This window comes from Nycticebus coucang, chromosome 5 (genome assembly GCF_027406575.1).
Source record: "Nycticebus coucang isolate mNycCou1 chromosome 5, mNycCou1.pri, whole genome shotgun sequence".
In the NCBI taxonomy this organism is placed as follows: Eukaryota; Metazoa; Chordata; class Mammalia; order Primates; family Lorisidae; genus Nycticebus; species Nycticebus coucang.
This window is the reverse complement of record NC_069784.1, coordinates 108,571,170-108,595,429: the sequence shown is the minus strand read 5'-3', so window position 1 is coordinate 108,595,429 and position 24,260 is coordinate 108,571,170. Positions and strand designations below refer to the sequence as shown.

The following is a 24,260-nucleotide window of genomic DNA, read 5'->3' as shown; positions in this document are numbered from 1 at the left end:
TATGATTTTATTAGCAGCCAAAACAGAAATACTGAGTCCTTTCTAGTAGAAGTCACCTATCCTGCAGGCCCTTTTATGCACGTGATACCTGCAAGTGGGTTGATTTGATCTACAGGAAGATGCAGTCAAGTCCTAACTCCCCTACACCTGTCAATGTAAACTTATTTGAAAATAGGGTCTTTGCAGACCTATTAGCTCCTTTAGAGACCCAATAGACTCTCTGTATGAGGTAACTGGGGTGGGCTCTCCATCCAGTAACTGGTATGCTTCTTTGGAGAGTGAGATTGGAGAAGAGGAGAGATGCGTGGGAGCAGGCCATGTGATGACACAGGCAGTGATCAGAGTGATGCAGGACATGCCAAGCGATGCCTGGAGCCACCAGAAGCTGGAAGACAGAGGAAGGATCCTCTCCTGGACCCTGTCAACACCCTGATCTTAGACTTCCAGCCTCCAGAACCAGGAGAGAATACATTTCTGTTGTTTTAAGCCAACCATTTGTGGTCATTTGTTATAGCAGCCCAAGAAACAAATACAATACCAGATAGGGACGCAGAGCTATTGAATGTTAATGCAATATAAATATTAATGCCATCATAAGTGAATCTCTTCCAAAATAAAATTTACTTGAGAAAATGACTTTTTACTCAATGAAGCCTGCAGATGGGAACACCACAAACAACGGGCTCTGAGGATGTGTGGAAGTGCCGTTTAGCATAGAGAGTGCTCAGTGAGTGTGCCCCGGAGCCCGCCTGGGAGCCCCAGCTCCACCGCTCCCAGCTGCACTCTGCTAAAGTGCTGTGTCCCTTTCTGTTTCCTTTGTCTCACAGCGTCTGTCACAGAATTATTGTGAGGAATACAAGCTGAACACCTACAAATGTTCATTATTATACTTTTTCCACTTTATTTTTATTTTGTTAAGAACCCTTAACATGAGATTAATCCTCTTGATAAATTTGTAAGTGCATGATGCAGTGTTTGTTGACCCTAGGTACAATGTTGTAAAGCAGATCTCTAATTGGACTGAAACTTTATGTCCATTAATTAGGAATTCCCCACTTCCCTCTCCCCTATGCAACCACCATTTCTCTCTGATTCCAAGAATTTGATTAATTTAGATAATTTGACAATGTGGATGAACTTTGAGACCACCATGTTAAGGGAGATAAGCACAAAGACAAATATTTGCATGATTCCACTTTATGAGGTTTCTGTTAAACTTTATATATTTAAACTATACTTGGGCATCAACTAATTCTTAGATGAGAGAACAATTCTTAGGTATCAAAAGGCAAAGAGAATCAAGTAGCGTTTTTTCTTAAAAATTCCCGTGGTGTTTATGGTCCTCATGCCCCCAGTAAGCTTTTCTCCTTTTTAAACTAAGCCCCTTCTTGTTATTGGAAGGGCAATAAACATAACATTGCCTCTATTTCCAAGAAAAATAAGAATATGTTTAAAATAGAATTTCTTTTTTTTTTTTTTTCGTAGAGACAGAGTCTCACTGTACCGCCCTCGGGTAGAGTGCCGTGGCGTCACACGGCTCACAGCAACCTCTAACTCTTGGGCTTACGCGATTCTCTTGCCTCAGCCTCCCGAGCAGCTGGGACTACAGGCGCCCGCCACAACGCCCGACTATTTTTTTGTTGCAGTTTGGCCGGGGCTGGTTTGAACCTGCCACCCTCGGCATATGGGGCCAGCGCCCTACTCACTGAGCCACAGGTGCTGCCCTAAAATAGAATTTCTATTTCTAATAAACAGCCAGCATTTATAGTGGAGAGTTGGAAGGGAGTTTCATTTTATCCTTAATTTTCTGAGACAAGTTGTGTTATTAATTTCACTTCCTTGTCAAGGCAAACGTATGTTAACTAATATAGCTTAACAGATACAATTTTATATGCCAATTTTAAAACCTTTATTAATAAAATATTGCAACTACATAATATTTATCGTAGAGTTTATATAAATTTGGTACCTCTAATTGTATCTAGATTTTTTTTTAATGTCAATTTATTTATCCTAATTCTGTGTTAGGGGTTTGAAATTGATACGATACTTGCTTCCATCAAGCCATTTCTTCCTCTATAAATCCAAGAATCTCCAAATTGTAAATATCTAAATTGACCATTTTTGGCCATGGCTTTGAGAAGAGTGAAGCCAAATTTCAGGAGTAAACCCGTTCCCAGAAACTGAAATGGTTGAAAATTTCATGAACAATAATGAAATGACATTTCCTGCCGCACTGGAAAGAGGCTTGAGTTTTAGAAAACTCACACTGGCTTTTGCATGTTCCTAAGAGAAATCCTTTCTTAAAAAAATAAAATTAAATAAAACTTAAAGTTCATTTGGCTGTTTAATCTGCAGCTTACAACTGTTGGACACACAGCACACGCGATCGGCCAGTGTTCTGGCCTGATTACTTTTCACACACACAGCTGCAGCTGCGTTCTCCGTGCAGACCTTAACTTGGGCAGGAGCCAAAAGAAATGGTTTTTTAGATGCTTATGCCCCTCTGCAAAGAATCTCCAGTTTTAAAATTAAACTTAAACCTGCCAAACTCTCTAAACATCTGGCCCAGATGACAGCTGATGTGTGGGTCCCACTGCGGAATTTCTTATTCTTTATTATAGCTGCTGTGCTGCCCTGGCCACTCCACAACCACTGGAAGCCTCTCAGGCAGCTAGCTGAGCCCAAGCAGGTAGTTTTGATGGGGGGTATATGTTTAAGGGACATGCCCACATCCAGCTGATGAGGGCTTTCTAAGCTACTACTCTAAAAAAGAGTTCTACTAACCGGGAGGATAGAGGAAGCCGTGGGTGATATTCTTGTCTGCTAAATAGAAGGAACATTTTTGGCTCTCAGAAGGAGCAACCCTGACATCAGCCCGCAGACAGTCTGGGACAGTGGGAGGAAGAGGCGATGTGTTTCCCTGTTGAAAGAGAGAAAGGAGAAAAAAAAAAATTACACCCGTAGTTGTGGCTCACCCACTGCCTTATATGGTGTCACTTCCCTAGAATGTTTTTCATTTAAGCTTTTCCTATTTTCTTAGTGAATCAAGTCTACGCAAGCAATGGGAATGGATGTCTTCAGCAATGTTTTCTTCTGTGGTTCCCTTCTGGTTAGGGACATTGGGAGGGCAAATCAAATACACTTTGGAAAAAAATATTTGCAGACTGAAACCTGAATTGAGAGCAGAGGAATAATGGGAGCTATTGCTAAGAACCAAAATCCTTCCTCAGGATCTAGCTTTTAGGCAATGACATACATTATACTTGTCAATAAAAATTACAAATCAAATATAAACAATTTGTTTTTAAAACACAGATACAAATGAAGTATATTATTCTCCAGCTGGGCAAGAATGTCCAATCAATTTAAGATTAACTCAGAGAAGAAATAGTTGTCTAAATGTACTTATTTCTGGATTTAAATAAATGTGCAGCCATGTTTCACTCATCGTAAAATACAAGAATGTATTTCTTACAATTTCTTTGTAACTCTCTTTAAAGATGAGTATGATAATGTATTTACCCAGGGAAAGGGGTGGGGCATTCTATAAATGTGCCACCTAACTCAAGCATCTAAAGTAAGACTACATTACAAGATTATCATACTTCGAATAGCATATAATCACAGGTACAATTTGCTATGTAATTTTCTCAGAGATTTTGATTTATATGCCCCCTACTGCCCACAATAGATACCTTTCTTAATAAAACTTGAAATAATTCCTATTTGAAAAGTTAAATTGAATTAGGATGTCCTTTCTTTATTCCCTGCATTGTGCTGAAAGTATAATTTAGATATGGTGTCTAAAATGCATGAGTTCCATTCACACACAAAAAGGCAACACACTGTACGCTACATTCCCAGCCAAGAGAAGGCGGTATGGGAAAGGAAGGAGCCGAAGAGGAGAGGAGTCCCCTAGCATCTGCCGTGTTCCAGCCAGAAACCATTATACAGAAATTGAGTAAACTTCTTAACTTGATTGAATAGATGCATTTATCTTGTTCTCTTCTATCAATAAAATTCCATTAACAGGACGGTAATAATGAAGACACATAAAAGATGACAAGAAATGTTCAGAAGCTGGAAATTAAATACACAAAGATAAACACGTAGTAACCTGATGAGTACGTCAGTACACACTGTCGACCAAGATCTTATGTTGGGGGAAAGCATCAAGAAGTAGATTCCTACTGCAGAACCCCAGAGGAGACCTGGACAGTTGGTGTGCCTAAAGTTAGAACCAGAGGATAGATAGAGAGTCCACAAAACAGGCCAGATAGTATGCTGACTCTGGAGAGTTTGAACTGGAAAGAGGATCAAATTAATGGGCACTGATGCAGTGAGGATCAGGTGCACCATATTGAATGCAATGGGATTAAATAAAACTCTACATACAGAACGACAAATCTCTCCTTCAGGTGGCAGAGTCTGGAAAGCTAAAAACATTCATTTGCATTCTTTCAAAACTATATCGTTAGTAAAGAGTCTTGAATGACCAGGTTTCTCCACTTAGTATAAAGGGCACATAAGTTTGCTGTGAAATGGGGAAATGAAGAATTATCAACTGCTGCGTCAGCCCTATAGACACCTGGTGCACTGTGAGTTTGATATTTCCTAATATACCTTTATCACTCTAATGTTCCACACTTAATTTTTTTTTTGGGGGGGGGAGCATGTAGACAAAGTCTCACTTTGTCACCCTCAGTAGAATGCCATGGTGTCATAGTTCATAGCAACCACAAACTCTCGGGCTCAGGTGATCCTTTTGCCTCAGCCTCCTAAGAAGCTGGGACTACAGGCTCCCACCACAATGCCCATCTATGCTTTAGAGATGGAGTCTCACTCTTGCTCAGGGTGGTCTCAAACTCATGAGCACAAGAAATCCACTGCCTTAGCCTCCCAGAGGGCTAGGATTACAGGTGTGAGCCACCAAGCTCAGTTTCCACATTACTTTTACTTGAATAAATATACTATACGTAAATGGAGCCATAGATGCATATAAGTAAATTGAAATGCCTATATTAGACAGTTAAAATTATGAGAGTGTTAAGGAGGGAAGTTTATTGTAATTGTTAATGAGACCGGGGCTATACAAGTTGGGCTCATACTGGGAACAGTGGCTCTCACCTGTAATCCTAGCACTCTGGGAGGCTGAGGAGGGTGGATAGCGTGAGCTCATGAGTTTGAGACCAGCTTGAGCAAAAGCAAGACCCCGTCTCTACTAAAATAGAAAAAGTGAGGCAAGAGGATCACTTGAGTCCAAGAGTTGGAGGTTGCTGTGAGTTACGATGCCACAGCACTCTACTCAGGACAACAGCTCACAACTCCCTCTCAAAAAAAAAAAAAAAATTATTGTGCTCAAACAATTTAGTTGGGCCAAATGTTTACCATTTTCTCAAAATAACATAGACTTTGTGTTTTGGGATATGGGCTGGGCTTTTAACTGAAAATCTTGAGATTTATTTCAAACTCAAACCCTCAAATAGAAGTACATCAAGACTAGGAAAGAGGATATGGACTCTTTTTTTTTTATTTTTTTTTATTTTTGGAGACAGAGTCTCAGTTTGTTGCCCTTGGTAGAGTGCTGTGGCGTCACAGCTCACAGCAACCTCCAGCTCTTGAGCTTAGGTGATTCTCTTGCCTCAGCCTCCCAAGTAGCTGGGCAATGTAGCCTGTTTTATAAAAACAAGGTTATTCCACAGGCATCCCTCCAGAAAGCTGAATAGGAGGTATGAGCACTCGTTTCTGAGCCTTGGTCTCATGAGAGAAAAACATAGTGAACCACTACCACTACCACCACCATCACCACCACCACCACCAACACCTTCCATCATCACTACTACCACCACCACCATCACCACCACTACCACCTTCTACCATCATCACCAACACCACCTTCCACCATCAAAACTACAACCACCATCATCACCACCACCACCACTACCACTACCACCACCATCACCACCACCAACAAAAACACCTTCCACCATCACCACCACCACCACCTCCCACCATCACCACTACCACCACCACCATCACCACCATTACCACCTTCTACCATCATCATCAATGCCACCAACACCACCTTCTACCATCAAAACTACAACCACCACCACTACCACTACCACCACCATCACCACCAACAACAAAAACACCTTCTACCATCACCACTACCACCACCACCATCACCACCACTACCACCCTTCTACCATCATCACCAACACCACCAACACCACTTCCCATGATCAAAACTACAACCACCATCATCACCACACCACCTTCTACCATTATCACCAATGCCACTAACACCACCTTCTACCATCAAAACTACAACCACCACCACCACCAACACTACCATCACTATCACCACCACCACCACTAGCACTACCACCACCATCATCCCATCATCACCATCACCAACACCACCACTATAACCACCATTACCACTACCATCACCACCACTACCATTATTACTACCACCGTCATTACCACCATCACCACCACCACCTTGACATATAAACAGCTTCAATCTTGACATCTTTTCAGAAGAGTTCCTTGGAATTTTTGAAGCCAGGAGATAGAAAGCCAGAGAAACAACAAATAGAACTCAGACACTCACATAAACCCTGAACTCCCTAGCTCTCCAATCCTCCAGAGAAGCAGATGGTGCACAGACAAGAACATCTGCTGCTTTCACTTTTAGTCTGGCACGGGGACAAAGCGTAATTTGAACTGAGTGGGTTCAAACCTGGCCCTGGCCAAACTGCAACAAAAAATAGCCAGGCGTTGTGGCAGGCACCTATAGTCCTGGCTACTTGGGAGGCTGAGGCAAGAGAATCACCTAATCCCAGGAATTGGAGGTTGCTGCGAGCTGTGACACCACGGCACTCTACCGAGGGCGATAAAGTGAAAATCTGTCTCAAAAAAAAATAAAAAATTATTTTTACAGAAGTACAGATGCTCTTACCTACAGGTTTAATGTAAAAGCTAAACTTACTTATCTGAAGATTAGATATTTATGATCTTGACATATGGTAAGGATAATAACTATATATATTTTCAGCTGGTCATGTGACTTTTTTCTATAGGGAAAACAATCTCTCATAGTTTAAAAATGTTTGCAACGATGCTGGCATGGATGTGGAGAGAAGGGAACACTTTTACACTGCTGGTGGGACTGCAAACTAGTACAACCTTTCTGGAAGGAAGTATGGAGAAACCTCAAAGCACTCAACCTAGACCTCCCATTTGATCCTGCAATCCCATTACTGGGCATCTACCCAGAAGGAAAAAAATCCTTTTATCATAAGGACACTTGTACTAGACTGTTTATTGCAGCTCAATTTACAATCGCCAAAATGTGGAAACAGCCTAAATGCCCACCAACCCAGGAATGGATTAACAAGCTGTGGTATATGTATACCATGGAATATTATTCAGCCATTAGAAAAAATGGAGACTTTACATCCTTCGTATTAACCTGGATGGAAGTGGAAGACATTATTCTTAGTAAAGCATCACAAGAATGGAGAAGCATGAATCCTATGTACTCAATTTTGATATGAGGACAATTAATGACAATTAAGGTTATGGGGGGGAGGAAAAGCAGAGAGAGGGAAGGAGGGAGAGGAGTGGGGCCTTGGTGTGTGCCACACCTTCTGGGGGCAAGACACGATTGCAAGAGGGACTTTAACTAACAAATGCAATCAGTGTAACCTGGCTTATTGTACCCTCAATGAATCCCCAACAATAAAAAAAAAAAAAGAAAAAAAGTACACTAGGTTTCCTCCTCCAAAAAAGTTATTTGATTTCATATAAGATTCAGAAGTATCTGTTCTAAATAATAGTTATAATTCTTGCTCTCATTTTCAATATTTAACCTACAAAAGAAAACTGTTCATACCTTCCTACTGAGCAAGTCCTAGCAGGGGTCCTCAAACTTTTTAAACAGTTCACTGTCCCTCAGACCGTTGGAGAGCTGGACTATAGTTTAAAAAAAAAGATTATGAACAAATTCCTATGCACACTGCACATATCTTATTTTGAAGTAAAAAAACAAAATGGGAACAAATACAATCACACCGCCGCATGTGGCCCGCGGGCCATAGTTTGAGGACCCCTGTTAAAGCAAAATCCCATATGGCCTAACCAACCTTAATGATTTTGAAGCAGTTGTTGTGGACCATGATTTGAAATCATGACTTCCCCACAACTCTTCTGAGATAACAACAAAAGTTAGAAAACCCACCAAAACCACAGAAAGACAAAAGTTCCATAAAACTTAAAGGCATAGGTCAATTGGGTTCATGGTCTAAAAAGTGCTTATTTTAAGTCTGATTTTTCAAACACAGAGCTGATTTACAACATTTTTATGTGAATCCCCAAACATCCTTGTATGTAATTTCCTTGAACCACAACACACTAACAGAGTAATTTCTGAATTAGAAAGCAGAAAATTGCTAGAATTCCATCCTGTCACATGGAGGGAGAAATACACAAGTCATTCTGTGGGATCAGTGAAAGGACAGGAACTTTTGGTAACAAAGCAGCTAGTTTTAAAACAATAACAAAGAAGAATTGTACTAGACTCGCAGTCTGAGCCTATTTAGAATCCTTCTGCCTTTGGTTTCCGCCAAAGCTCATATAAATTCAGGAATTCAAGACAGCAGAGGAAAGCATTAAAAATATAAACATCCCCTTTAATGCCACACAAAACCTAGTACCTGGATTTTTCAAAATAGAGAATTGAATAATAAATAAGACTGACTTTGAATATGTGGCCCCCCTCAGAAACAAAAGCAAAATAGGAATTATTTTAAGGAATGTTGCATGTTGAAGAAAATCACAAACAATTGATCTTTGTGCAGGTTAAAGCAGTGTGCCACCAACCCTCCACGTGAACTCAGGTAACTGCTGGTAAAATATTTGCTCACATTGCTCAGTTAGTGCTCTGTTACCAGTGACCGCAGCTGAACCACTCACAGCAACAGAGCTGGCTTTCAGAACATACACAGCTTTAATTGGTAGTAGAAAAATATGCTTATTTTTCTCCAAAAATCTTGAATTGGAATAAGAAGAACAGATAAAACAGACATGAGCAATTACTCCCTTTCTATAAAAGAGATGGTACTCTTAGCCAGAGTTTGTCATCAGCCTCTGGATCCAAAATATGAAGATTTTTCCTGCAAAAACAACTTTCTGGTTATTTATTTACACTTCTGGTGGACAGCATAGCTTTTAAATACTGATTTTAAAATAGTGATTGGGATTAATTTATCCAGTACATTTCCCTTAATAGGCATTTATGGGGCCCTCTATTGTCCTGGTGATACATTAAATAAAACCATCGCTGCCCTGATTTTTGGTAGATTTTAAGCCTTGTTTTAACTTACATTTTCCTAAATGCTAATGAGGTTCAATACTTACCTCATATCCTTTGCCAATTTATTAAGTAAATGCCTGTCATCCCTTTGTTTATTGGTGGAAATTTATTAGCTATTCTGGGTCCTAATTACTATTCTAGATACTTATCATTTGTTTCTTATACGCAATACAAACCTATCATCCCATCCATAACTTTGTCATTTTGTCACACGTTAACATTTACATAGTCAAATTATTCAATTTCCTCTGTATTTTTTTGTGGTTAATCTTGTGTCCTAAGAAATCCTTCTCCTTCCCAAGGCCATAAGGGGTACCCACAATTTAGGTGTATTAATCCACCAGTAATTTAATTTTGTGTGTGGTGTAAGATAGGGATCTAACATTTTCTTCCTGACAGGCAGTCAACTGTCCTAGCACCATTTAGTGAAAGGGAGTTTGCAGATAGTCCGGAGGGAAGAGGATCTAAATAAACGGATTCTCAAGCTCTGTCTAGAAAGATCTGCGATATAATACATCATCCATGTAAATCTAGCCTGATTTATTAGAGTGCTAGATCCTTCAGAAAAGGATTACCTTTGAGTTACTTTGTGTTTACAAAAGGGTTACTTCAAGTTACTTTGTGTTTCTTTTTTTTTTTTTTTTTTTACTTATTATTTATTTATTTATTTTGCAGTTTTTTTGGCCGGGGCTGGGTTTGAACCCACCACCTCGGGCATATGGGGCCGGCGCTCTACCCCTTTGAGCCACAGGTGCCACGCCTACTTTGTGTTTCTTAAGCCGAGCACGGCACATAGCAAATAGTAAAGTGTGTTACATGATCAGATAAATACAAAGCCCTTTACTGTCTAGTTACCTTCATCTTCTTCAGGGGTCCTCAAACTTTTTAGCTGAGGTTTTTTTTTTTTTTTTTTTTTTTGGTCCTCAAACTTTTTAAACAGGGGGCCAGTTCACTATCCCTCAGACCGTTGGAGGGCCGGACTATAGTTTAAAAAAAGACTATGAACAAATTCCCATGCACACTGCACATATCTTATTTTGAAGTAAAAAAAACAAAACAGGAACAGATACAATCATACCACCGCATGTGGCCCACGGGCCATAGTTGGAGGACCCCTGTCAGGTGCACCCACTATATACTTGGGGAATACCCGATGAATAATGTGCCTCTGTATGTTCTGTTGCTTCTGTTTGAAATGTTCTTTTCTATCTCCCTTACCAATTAGCCAATTGGCCTGTAAACATTTTCTACTTTCTCCAGGCAAAACACAAGGTATTCCTCTTTTGTACCCACACAGCACCTAAGAAAACCTTTCCGTTGATGCCTGAGACTTTGGCCTACAAGCTACAGTAGGCCAATGGGCTCAATTTGGAATCCCTGCTGCAAAACAAAATTCACTCTTGGAATGTTAAAGGGGTCTACACGGATGAGAGGACTCTGACTTACCAGCTGGGCGAGTGTATATGAGCTCCACATGGGCATCTTCATAGCTTTGCCAAATCCACTGACATATTCCCCGTGGTAAAGCAGACAGTAGTCCAGGTTCTTCTGCATAACCCTGGGCCTCCCAAATGGCAAATTGACTTTCACTGTTGCTGATACTAAAATTAAAATAACATAAAATAAAAGATTTGTGAAATCAGCAAATGCTTCTGTGCATATAACAACTAGCGCCCTCCCATGGCTTATGATGGGTCAAACACTCTAACAAACATTTATCATATTTAACTAGAGCCTGATTCTGCTAGAACCTTCACCTGAGACTTCCCAGCCTCCTGAACTATAAGAAGTAGATTTTTATTGTACATAAGCTACCCAAACTATGGTATTTTTTAATAGTATCTGGAATTGACTAAATAGCATCCTAACGGATTTACTTATTTTTACTTGCATGCTATTATAACTTAAAAATCCACCAATTATTGCAGGCTATTCATGCCATGTAATAAAACCCAGCAGATTATAAGAAGATTACCAAACAACTAACACATTCACTAAACTCTTAACAGTAGACCAGACATGTATATTAACTCATTTAACCTTCATAGTATCTTTGTAACGTGCCCTCAGTTTATAGCAATGAAACAGAGACCTGGTGAGTTTAATTCAAGAATCTTAAAAGATAATAGGTCATAATAACATTGCTATAGGCCAGGCACTTCCTCAAATTCTTTCCATGTATTAACTTCTCTAATGTTTGTAAGTAACTACATGAGGTGAGTACAGTTATAGGTGAGAACAGTGAGGCACAGAAAGTTTCAGTGTTTGCACCCAGGTTAGTAGCCAAGAAGCAGCAGAGGGGGGACTCAGACCCAGGCAGCTCAGTCTGTTTACATCTAAGAAAGGGAACAGGGGACTGCAGATGAGGCATAAGTATTTCAAGGAAGTCGTTATGTCCCTGGAACATTGTAACCACCCCCGTGCTTGCTATGTTATTAAATCTATTATGGGTTTCATTTTTTCCTCCCTCCTATATACTGGCAATAAAAATCTTCATGTTCAAAAGCCTCCATGAGCTAATTCTGGAGAATCCCCAAATCTAAACATCAAAGACTTACATGTGTTCTATTGACTTACTTTCTTCTTCACTGAGATTTAGCCTTTGATTCACTTGTTCTAGCTGAGAATTCTGCAAGATAATGAGCAGTGGAAGGGAAGTAAGTCAAAGTAATAACATGTTTTGAAGGGTATTCACGATTATTCCTATCATAATCACATAAAGTTTTTTATTACCAAAGAGGCCAGACTAACTTGAGTTTAAATTCAGATTCTGCCACTATTCAGAAATACAGAGATATTGCTGCCCCTGCACCCTGTATGGGAGTATGCAAAGATCTAATTGATAAGGGGGCAAAGCATTCTGACTAAAGCTGCTAGCAATGACTGAGTTGGGATGACAACACAGGGCTTCTCAAGATTTCACATGCATACAAGTTACTTGAGGGTTTTGTTAAAAATATGGGTTCTGATTCAGTAAACTCAGGTAGGGCCTAAGATTCTCAATTCTAGCCAACTCACAAGTGATAGAGATGCAGGTCTCGGAGCTACACTTTGAGTAAGTAGCAAGAGGCATTGTTCACAGAGAAGAAACTGGGGTTTGCCATCACAGAGACCAAGCTTCTACGGCCTTGGACAATTTACCAAACTTCCTTGAGCCCTCTCTATCTCTAAAATGGGGAATACCCACTTTGCACTATTATTATTTTTTTAATGGCTGTTCCATTCAGGTTATCAAGAGTAGCAGGTGGGAAAACCCACACCCTTGCTTTGATATTTGCTGTGGATTTGGTCTTTAGTGAGAAGTTTGACCGGACTACCATGTCTTAAAGCTTCTTTTGGTTGATTATTTCTGTGCTATATAATGTTATTTTAAGGATTAGAGAATGTAAAGTCTTCATGTAACCCTGATTAGAAGGGAAAATTTTTACATGAGGCAGGAAGTATTTACTTACCTGTGCAGCTACATTTTGAACTTGGCATCAAATGTACCTGACATTAGTTTTAGCTTGATGGACTCCTGATAACTGGGCTCCAATTTCATTCTGAAATCCCAACACCATTCAGCTGTTCTGATTCTCACAGTTGAACTTGGTCCCTTTCTTTTGAGCTCCTGTTCTGCCCCTCTTGCCCTTGGGGCCCTTCCTAGCCCTAGAACTTCACTTTGTTAAGTCCCCTGGGATCTGAAGTCCTACTCTTGAAATCAGCTCAGGGTCTTATCTACTAAAAAGACCTTCTCAATATCAACTGTCTGTCTGATCCTCTAAAGGAATATCCCACAGCACTTTACACTAGTGGGTGTATCAAAAAGCAGTTTCTAGTACCCTCCAAGTTCTTTCTTCTCTAAACAACCAGGTATGATCATCTTATTCTTAGACTGTTAAGAAGAATGGTTTATGAAGGAAATCAAAGAGAGCTCCAAGATCACATTTGGAATGGTTAAGAAAAGTTAGCTCACAATGAAATTAACAATTACTTTACAAAGAGTGTCTTCTAGTTTACAAAACACATTCACATACTTAATCTCTCATGTCCAGATAAGGTTCAAAGAAACCACATACATTTACTAATAAATATTCAAGCCAGAACAGACACCTGGTTGTCAGCTATGCTGGTTGTCACGCCCCTTTGCATTCTGATGGCTGCAGCAAGTTATTACTTACATCTTGTAACTGAGAGCAGGGACAGTCTAGAGGATCTGTGGGCAAAGGAGTGGTAAAGCCACAAACAGAAGACTTTGACACTTCCTCTGCATGGGTTGGCTCATAAAAAGGCACCTTCAGAAGATGGTTTAAACTACCATGAGTTCCATTATTCGGTGCTGGTTGAATGCGTAGAAGATCTGTTTTTTAAAAAAATAAGTTCAAAGTAGCTTTAAATTGGAAAGCAACAACTCTTATGTGGGAGATTGGAAAAAACAAACACTTTTTTTTTTTTGAGACAGAGTCTCACTATGTCGCCCTCGGTAGAGTGCTGTGGTGTCACAGCTCACAGCAACCACCAACTCTTGGGCTTAAGCGATTCTCTTGCCTCAGCTTCCCAAGGAGCTGGGACTACAGGCACCTACCACAATGCCCAGCTAAAAGCAAATACTTTAAATAAAGTCTGCTGCAATGAAGTCTCCTACTACATACATGCCATATGCTGCTCGGCTTACTGACTTTCCTCTCCCACAGTTTCCAGCATCTAGTCTTTCTAAGAATAGGAACTAGCTGGACCCAGCTACTTGGGAGGCCTAGACAAGAGGATCACTTGAGCCCAAGAGTTTGAGACTAACCTAGGCAACATAGAAAAAGTAAAACTAGGAACAATCACTGCAGATGAACTTCAGAAACTTTCACAAATTTGGTTCTCTTCCTCCAGAGTAAAGCTTCATTATATAAATGACTGCTTTGTTCCTTAAGCATATCATGGTTTTCTAGTATAAAAAAAAAAAAACTGTACACTTAATAATAACAAGTTTAAAGAAGTCAAATAATTTACAGTCTTACGTGAAGTATATTTATTCAATTATATGAAAATTCTGTAAGGACAGATTTTTTTAATTAAAATTTTGTTTAACATTGACAGGATTTTTTCTCATTTTTCCTTTGGAAACAAAACATACAAATATTTTATAAACATAGCCTTTTAAGTGGCTCCAGATGACTACCACACAATTGACCTCTTTTAGGACTGGAGTCCTGTCTAATTCCTTGCAGTCACCCCCACAAACGCCAGTCGTCCTGCTCACAAATCTAGCTGCGCGAACAAAGAATGCAAGTTGTTAAGGCTACACCACCATTTTTAGATGAATATTTTGGGTCTCTAAGTCACATTCAATTCCCAAGGTCAATGACAAGATTAAAAGAGATGATAGTGAGCATGTTTATGTCTAAATTCCTAAAGTTAACAGTCAAACCTCAGCTTACTCATTGCCTTGCCTAGGTAAATGATTTATTGATACGATGGCCAGAGGAAAGCACTTACGTAGAAAGGGTTACACTCCCTAGAACCCTAAGGTTTAAAGGGACTTTAAGGATTTTAACACTGAGTGTAATAACAAATGTCTATCCAGATAGGACTTTCTTGCCATCTTTTCACACCAAAAGCTTTCTCCCTGTAATTGCAAGAAAATACTTTTTAGTATTTTAGTCTTTTTAGTACGCTTATCCTGCTTTAAAAAATTAGAAGTGTTAACTTTGTATCTAAGTTTTATTAAATTATCCTCTAGTAACTAATAGAAAACCTTGGTCTCCTGAGTTCTAAACTTTATCATTACTAGTAAAGCAAACAAACAAAAAAAATTACTCTTATGGCTTAGTAATTCTGAATAAACAAATAATTCATCCTTGTCTTTTTTTTTTTTCTACTTTCTGTCTTCTTATTGCAGAGCTCTGAGATTCAATTTGTCACCAACTTCAAATTATAGTAAAAGCTATGCACACTTTGCTGGTAAGTTCATTCAAATCAACTTACCACACATTAGGTTATAGACTTCAATGTTTTCAAATGGTTCAATTTCAGTCTTCGTTTTAAAACTGGGTCCATGTGCCATAAAGAAAGCCTGAATGGTAATTTTATTATTATTACTAGATGTCGCCGAAACTCAAAAATAAATGTAGGAAGTAACACGATTTTTTTTTCTTCTGTAACAACTCTTCTATTTATATTAGGCCTTGGTAAGAATTTGTTCTCAGATTTGCAAATCATTTTCATATCATTTCACTCCTGATGTTTTACCAATCCCTGTCAAACATAATCCATGTTGTGTTTATTCCCCTGTCTCTAGCTGCTCTGACAGCACCTTATATGCCAAAGACAAAGAAAATATAAGCAACAGTGAGCAACTAGCATCAGTATAACTCTATATTATCTGGATAATATACATATTAGAAATTAATCACATATTATCATATATCCTTTTCATATTCTTTCATATCATTGCTCAAATACGTTAATATATGATGAAAATGTTGACATTGATAAGTTTAAATTTTTGTGCAGCTTCCTAAACCCCTTTACTTTTGGGATGAAAATATCTAAATACAGTAAAACCTCAGTAAGTTGACCACCCAAGGGTGGTAACAAACTGGGCAATACACAGATGTGGTCAACAGAAGGAACTAGGCCTATTGTATTGATATATATGTGTGGTACCGTCTGATCTATGAAAATTAGCTCAACTGAAAGAGGAGGTCAATGCAGGGAGATGGTCAGCCATGGAGGCGCTACTGTATTTTAATTTATATTTAATTAATTAATGTTAATTATATTATTATAACAGATCTAATTTTTTAGTTTGTAAATAACTAAAAGAAAAGTGTCAAACATAGATAAGCAATTCTCTTTTGGTAATGGAGATATATATACATGCATATATCTTGCATACACACACACATATATATGCATATATATCTTTCAAGATAACCATCAAAGAATTGGAGACATAGGTTTCTCTTGCAGTAACTAATTTATCATATAGTACCCTAAAGAATAGAAAAGCTCTATCTCTAGAGATTTTTCAAATGTTTACAAAGAGATATAGCTCACCATGACAATGTTAAGAGGTATTATATTCATAATTCATAAAGAGCCTAATGTGTGTTTGTTTGTTTTGAAAAAAACTGAGTGTGTGTGACAGAGAGTGTGACGGAGAGATGGAGAGAGAGTGTTACAAATGGAATTAGATAAAACAATCAGGTTGCAAAAATCATAAAGCTTTACCTACAGGAGAATGTCATAGACTCAGATATGCTCCTAACCTAGGATCTTTACATGGGCTGTTCCTTTTGCCTGGGACACGTTTTCCTTGAAAATTTTAAAAGTTAATTCCTTCACCTTCTTCTAGTCTCTGCTCCAGTGTCACCTTGAAGACTTAACTCTTTCCACTTTATTTAAAGTTGCATACTTCTCCCAAGGTGCCCCCAGATACTCCTAATTTCTTCCTTTCCTTACTTTATTCTTTCTTTATTTCCCATAACATACCAAATAATATATTCTTTCATTACATATACTGTCAGTATCCTCCTCTTAGAAAACATGCTGCATGTGGGCAGGGATCTTAATCTGTATTCACAAATGTAATCAAGAGTCTTGAACATTGCCTATCACAAAGTAGGTGCTCAATAAATATCTGTTTATAAACAGCAGCGCATTACCTCCATGCTCTTGAACTGGTTGTTATAACCATGGTTGCCTCCTCCACAGAATGTATTTGATCTATACCTATAAAGAAAATTTTATTACACACTGATCAATATGTTGATATAAGATCCTATCATAAAAGTTTTAATGGATTTTTATGTAGTCTCTGCTTTTACGTAGGCAAATTTCTCTGACGACTGCTTAAGTATTTCTGTCAACAATAGCTTAAATGTATTAATTTCATGCTCAAATTCATAATCATTAAGGAACAAACAAAATAGTAAGAGAGAAGAAAGAAAAATCCCAAGTTCTATAAATGGAATACAAAAAAAAAAACATCTTTTGACTCTCAGATATTGAGAAAATGATAATTAAAAAAAAGGCACAGATCAAGAGAAAAGAACTTGTCTTCAAGCTCACCCACATCCTTACTCAGGGCAAGTTAATTATGAAACAGTCAAGTGTCATGGGGATATGTTCTGAGAAATGGGTCATAAGGCCATCTGAGCATGCGGTCACCACGTACGCTTATGCAAACCAAGCTGGTACCTGGTATGGCCTATCACTCTTAGGCTACAAACCCAAACAGCATATTACTGTACTGAATACTGCAGGCAACTAGAAGATAATTGTGCATCTAAACATATCCAAACATAGAAAAGATTCAGTAAAAATACGATATTATAATTATGGGACCACCATCTTATAAGTGGTCCATTGTTAACCAAAATGTTGCTATGGAGTACGTGACTGTCTTTAGCAAGCAGCTTGAGCACCTACACTCAGATTCCGAGTGTATTTTTAACATGTGGGATTCACTTCCACAGCCTGTTTTCTCTATTAATTGAATAACTTTTCGGATGTAATTAGATTGTTTGCCTACCTTCTCATATTTTAATCTTTGAATTAAGCAGTCTTAGCAATTTTATACATAATTGATTTTCATACTCAGAAAAAAATGGGTAAATGAACCCAGATCTTGTAAAGCAGCAATGTTATACTGGGTCAAATGTGGTCTCTAAAGGGAACAAAAGATTCCTATGTCTAAAGGCTGGCCTTAAAAGGTTTCTCTTATTTACTTCCCCAACTCTCACCTTCTACCCCTGGGGCAAATACACACACACATACACATAAACACACACACACAGAGCTTCTGTTTGTTTTTACATGGAAGGCTCAACTGAGAACAGGACAGTAATTTAGTGTCTCCAAAAATCGACATTAAAAAAAAACCCTCATAACTGACTCTCACTCAGTTTAAATAGAAAATAAAAAGTAAATCACAAATCAAAAAATAAATCACAACTTTGACAAGACCACACTCAACTCTATCCAATAGAGAGAAGAAAAGAGAAGCCATGGAAGTACTTGGAATGGCCAAAGCATGAGGAGTCCTATTTCATAAGGGGTTTCAAGTTAATTCCTTTCAAGGGATTTTATGTCCTTATCTTGGTTAATTCCAATAAAATTGTTGGTATAGAATAAAACTTGTTGTAAAAGACATTTTTACTGCTGTTGCATGGATTTTTGGTTTCCCAAGATTACTAAAATTATTTGACTGGAGATAATGAAGTTCTCAGTTCTGTGTGGAATGCTAGAGTGTTCATCAACGAGAGAAAGAACAAGGTTTCTTGAACCAAGTCTTTAGTAAAATTTTCTAAAAGGTTTAAATATGCTCATCTCCTAATCCAGCTCACTTGAAAAACCATAGTAAACACTGCAAAATTTCACTCAGAAGCAAAAGATGAACATACTGTTTGCAAAAGCTCTATTTTCTATTGTTCTCCACGTGATAACTTTGGAAATTTGTTCTTCTAACTGCTCGTGTTCATACTTTCCAACTATTAATTTGGCTCTGGAAATTACATATGATAGCCAGCATTTGGAAGAAGATGAGTTGATTTTATGTGTTATAATTGAGCTCACCTTCCAAGTTCTATGGGAAATCTTTTGGAACAAGTTATCTCTTATCTTTTCCATGCCTAATTAGTACAGTTGGAATCAAGACTGGGTTTCTCCGCCACAGTAATGACCCAGGTGAGAGATGAACGAGAGTCCTCTCCTGGTGCCCTACTGGTCTCCAAGTCCCAGTTCCTCTGCAATATCCTTGTTTGTCCTTTCCTTCCTTTCTTTTCTACTGCCACTGTTCTGAGCTGCATGCTCATTACCTCTGACCTGAACAAGTTCCCTAATTAATCACCCACCTTCAGAACTTCTGAATCTCCCCTCATAACAAACACAGACATGCCCACATCCACAGATGCACACACACCTGATCTTATTTACACTATCACTGCTGGAAACTGCTGGAAATAGAAACAGTTCTAACGAGAACAAATGTGGGTCAGAATGTGATAAACCAGGACTTAATGACCATCCTGGGAAGTCTGGGTCATAAGTTAACCACAGTACTTTCCCGGGGTTTCACCAGCCCCATTGCTCCATAGGCTCGTTTGGGGCTGTCATAATGCGGAAGAATGGGTCACTATGTAGGTTTCTAACAGACCTCCCTGCTTCTTCCTAGATCATCCTCCTCCATATAGCAGCTAGAAGGAACTCTCCAAAATGTAAATCTCACTATAGTCATTCAAGCCACCTTTTAACTACCAACAGCCTCCTACTTTCTTCAAAATCAAAGTCAAACTTCTTAGTCATAACACACAAGGTCCTTCATACAGACAGCACTCAACACTCAAGCAGTCCAGAACTACTAGCAATTGCTGGAATCCAGTTCTCTCTGGATACCTGCCTCTTTCTTTCTACCTTCTTTGCTCCAGAGCTGCTGCTGCTGGTTTAGAAAAATTGCCCAGCTGCTCTGGGCAGATTATTTAAAGAAAGAAACACCTTTTGAAGTACTTTTGGCAAAGGAAAGGGGTACCTTTCCTTCTGCCAACACAACATCCATCAGATCTTGGGGAGCTGAGCAAGGATTTGATTTTCACTCCCAATCACCTTTTTCTTGGCTAGATGACTCTACAATGCACAGACAGCCTACCCCATCTCCAGTCTTCCAGATCGGGAATCACCCCTACCAGAATGCTTTCAATGATGTTCTTTGACATCCACACCTGGGTGTGCAATCATCCTTTTGCTTCCTTGAACCTTGTACTTGGCTCTAGATCATCAGTTAGCGTGTGATAATAATTATTTCTTCTTTCCCAGTGGGTAAAGATCCTTAAGGCAGGGACTTTGTTATATCTAATTCTTAAAAAGTGCCTATCAATGTACACAGCTATGATTTAATAAAAGAAAAAAAAAGTGCCTGAGACATATTTGTCAGTCATTATTCCAAAGTAAAAAGCTAATATTCAGCCTGGCATGGTGGTTCACACTTATAACCCTTGCACTCTGGGAGGCCAAGCTGGGAGGAGCTCTTGAGTTCAGGAGTTTGAGCAGACCAGCCTAAGCAAGAGCAAGACTCCCATCTCTACAAAAAAACAGAAAAATTAGCTGGCCATTGTGGCAGGTGCCTGTAGTCCCATCTACTCAGGGGGCTGAAGCAGGAGGATCCCTTGAACCCAGGAGTTTGAGGTTGCTGTGAGCTAGGCTGACCCCCCAAGGCACTCTAGCCTGGGGCAACAGAGACCCTATCTCAAAAAAAAAAAAGCTAATATTTATGTTATTTAAAAATGCATTTTAACAATACTTTGACTATGCTTTTCAAACCATTGGATTTCCCCCAATTAGTAAAATAATTTTAGACAAAATAAGGATGATGATGACAAAAATAGGTTACATAAACTGTTAAAGTTTTCTATACTTGCAAAAAAGAGGTCTAATCTAGTTATCAAATAATGCACATTGTTACTACAGATAATAGACTTTCACTCAGAAAGTAGGTAATCTGAGACTCATGTTTTTAGAGTTGGAGATAAGAGTGAACCCAGGATTTAAATAGGTTAGATTCCTCACTTATGCTTGTTAAGGCTGTATTCAAAATTTCCTTTGATGTAAGTTAGTTTACTTTGTATACAAGGTCTGACAATTAAAGTTTGTGAGCTCATCCTAGAAAATGTGCTACTACTGAATATCAAACTATGTCACCTTTGAAGTACTCCCCTTGGGAAGTACTCCCCTTATGCACTGATGCCAGCACCTAGTACACAGTTCACAGAAATTTTGGAACTCTTTTTCCAGAATGACTATCATCATCCAAGTTCTGACAATTATGTTCATAAACTTGCCACCATGCACTTACATTGGCAGCACTGTACAAACAACTCATTAAGGTTTCATAACCTTGGTGTATCTTCGTCTCACAGCTGTGTTCATGTTGATGTATGTTGCTGAGTGGTATTCATTATTGTTGTGGCATGTTTTTTTTTTTTGTTTTGTTTTGTTTTGTTGCAGTTTTTGGCTGGGGCCGGGTTTGAACCCGCCACCTCCAGTATATGGGGCCAGAAGCCTACTCCTTTGAGCCACAGGCACTACCCATGGCATGTGCTGTATGGGACAGCTCTGAGGTCACTCTAGAAAAAGAGTTCCAAAATTGCTTTGAAGGGTGGCTACTGACCTTGGTGCACAGCTTCCCAAGGGGAGTACATCAAAGGTGACTGCAGTGCTATTCAGTAATGAGTATGTAGCACTGTTCTGTACGAGTTTGGGGACTTAATTGTCAGATCGCATATTAATGACATGAAAATGATAAAACCAGGCTCATCTTGTATTACAGATGAGAAAAATGAAGCCCTAATTTATTAACTTTTGCATTTCCCATGACTAATGAGGTTGGGAGACAGGACTTGAACTCTCAGGCTCAGCTCCTTATACATCTCACTGCTGGTTATTTAAAAGAATAAAAAGCTCATTGCTTGAGACTAAACATTAATGCATGATACCCAGACTCTCACTGTATAATCCTTTCTCATTCTGCACCAATGAGCTAATCTCTTTAATCCCGTACTCTGAATAGTGAGTATTTAGAGAATATAATGCTGTTTAAGCATATCTTTATTTACATAATGCACACCACATTTCTAAGAATCTTATGTATTCGATAGTAATAAAGCTTAATTTTATTCACATATTTGGGAAAAATCCTTTTGAAGAAGGTTCTGGGCCACAGGGCAGCTGCTGATCTATGCAAAGGACTAAGGAACTTGGATCCCCAGGAGACGGGCCAGTGCCATCTAGTGACCCAATGTGAACTGCACACTCTCTGCGTGAAGGAGGTGTCCAGTTATCTTGTAGAATACAGGCCACTTCCTTATCCTGTATACCTGTATACTGCAGCCCAGCTCCCTGGTCTTCTTTCATCTCCTCTTTCTCTGTGAAACATTTCTTTCAGCCACTGTATTGTCACTGTCATTGTGTCTCCTGGCCTTATATTCATGCAGGTAACATGGGGCCAGAAAATACCATATGATCTTGATACTGTTAATATCCACTTATGGGTGGAAAATTACTGGAATGAAATTTAAAAAATAGGAATCATCATTGAAATCTGTTCAGATTAGCTACCAGAAAAGTATATATTTATTTCTTTACTAACTTACTATCACTTGTCTCTAATACAGTATATGCCCCTAGAGTGCAGCAATTAGGTTTGTATCCAGTGCCTGGATCAGAGCCTGGCATAACGCAGTAAGCATTCAATAAAATTTTGTTGAATCAATGAATTAATTGGTTACTTGGGATGGAATGATTGAGAATGTTTTGTTTTTTTTTACTCTAAACTACATTTTGCAAATACTCGATGATCAATGTGAATTATAACTATAAATAGAAACAAGAAATAAAAGTTATAGCAAATTCATTAGCTCAGCCTTATAGTCATAACAATGTTTTATAAAAACATTGAAGATGACAAAGATCTTAAAGAGCTGTCTAATCCCTCACTCGCTATCAGCCTGGAAGACAGCTGATATCATGCTTCTGCTGCCTTACTGGACAATACGGTGGTGGGGGTAGGAAGGTGTGAGTGCAAACAGTCTCTGGGACAGTGGCTGGACCGGTCTAAGCTTTCTTCCTTATTCTCATCTGTCTTGTGAAGACTAGGATGCTAAGATCAGCCATCTAATAGCGACAACCTCTGCTACAAAAGTACTAAACAGGATGAAAAAGTTAAGAAAAACTCATTGCTCAGAAAAATATACAGTGATCATAAAGGCAGGGTAAGGTTAAGTAATATAATAATAAGAGATGTTATTAATAGTATTATGATATAAATAAATAGAACACGAACCTCACGGCCAGCCATTGTCGATCCACCATAAGATGAACTTTGTCAATTCTGATGTTTTTGGCGTAGTGTAATCGTTTTGGCAGATCAGGAGACAAATAGGGTTTGAAATGCTGGTCAGGTTTTCGGCACTGAAAAATGAGTAAATAGACATGATTGCAAGAGGGACTTTACCTAACAATTGCAATCAGTGTAACCTGGCCTATTGTACCCTCAGTGAATCCCCAACAATAAAAAAAAAAAAAAAAAAAAAAGAAAAATGAGTAAATATTTCATGGCACATAAAATATGCAAACTAATTCAAAAATTTCAGCTTCTAAGATAGTTTGTGAAGCACCTTTTAAAAGTAATGGGATTTAAACTTAGCTAAAAGAAATAAAAATATTAAACCTATTACCACCATAGTCAAATTCACTCATTCTAGTTTTTATTGTTGCAACAATAATCAGGTTGCTATTAAAAGTCTGGTTTAAATTGTGATTTCATGCTTGTCGTTTTAAGTTTTTATACATTTTAAGCCCTCACTTTTTTTTGACAGAAAATAGATATAGGTAGATTTACAGTGAAAATTATAATTTTTTAATCTAAATTACATATAAAAAGTATGGGCAAAAAATTGTAAAAGTCAGTTTAATTGCACCAAAAATCCCTTCCCAACTGATTCAATTTACCTTTTCAATGAACTACATTTGCTTGGTTTTCAAGTCAAGTCATCAGTTTTTGAAGCCTAGTATGGTCTCCCTACTCATGGATTGCTCAGACAGTGGAATAAGATTTTGTTTTTTCAATAACTACTGTTAGATCTATATGGCATATCTTAAAATGGTAAAAATACAAAAAACATTGATAGCTACTCTTGTAAAATAAAAATGAGGAAATAAGAAATAGAACTACAAAGGAACTTTCTTTCCCTTATGACCTTTTTTGAGAAACAAGGGGGAGAAAAAAGAATAAACATAAAGGAAATGAATTTATTTCTATTTCCTCATTTTCTCATATCTTTTTAACCACAGTATCTCATGTACATTAACAAGTTTTGTGTCACTACGATCTCTGTGCCAATTTATGTAA

General features: G+C 38.4%; 1 protein-coding gene across 3 annotated transcripts in view; it reads right to left on the bottom strand.

The window, feature by feature from the left end:
* The window catches only part of ENPP3 (ectonucleotide pyrophosphatase/phosphodiesterase 3), a 90,233-nt gene that overhangs the window by 12,073 nt on the left and 53,900 nt on the right, over positions 1-24,260 (bottom strand). For 2 of the 3 annotated variants that reach the window (XM_053592066.1, XM_053592068.1), the window contains exons 15-21: positions 23,193-23,320; positions 17,023-17,089; positions 15,341-15,428; positions 13,546-13,724; positions 11,963-12,014; positions 10,832-10,986; positions 2,788-2,923 (exon numbers count right to left, since the gene is read on the bottom strand). In XM_053592066.1, the coding sequence (XP_053448041.1) occupies positions 2,788-2,923; positions 10,832-10,986; positions 11,963-12,014; positions 13,546-13,724; positions 15,341-15,428; positions 17,023-17,089; positions 23,193-23,320 (805 nt within the window). Of the gene's footprint in view, positions 1-2,787; positions 2,924-6,484; positions 6,918-10,831; positions 10,987-11,962; positions 12,015-13,545; positions 13,725-15,340; positions 15,429-17,022; positions 17,090-23,192; positions 23,321-24,260 lie in introns of those variants that run through there. The other variant, XM_053592067.1, reaches the window with a different exon arrangement.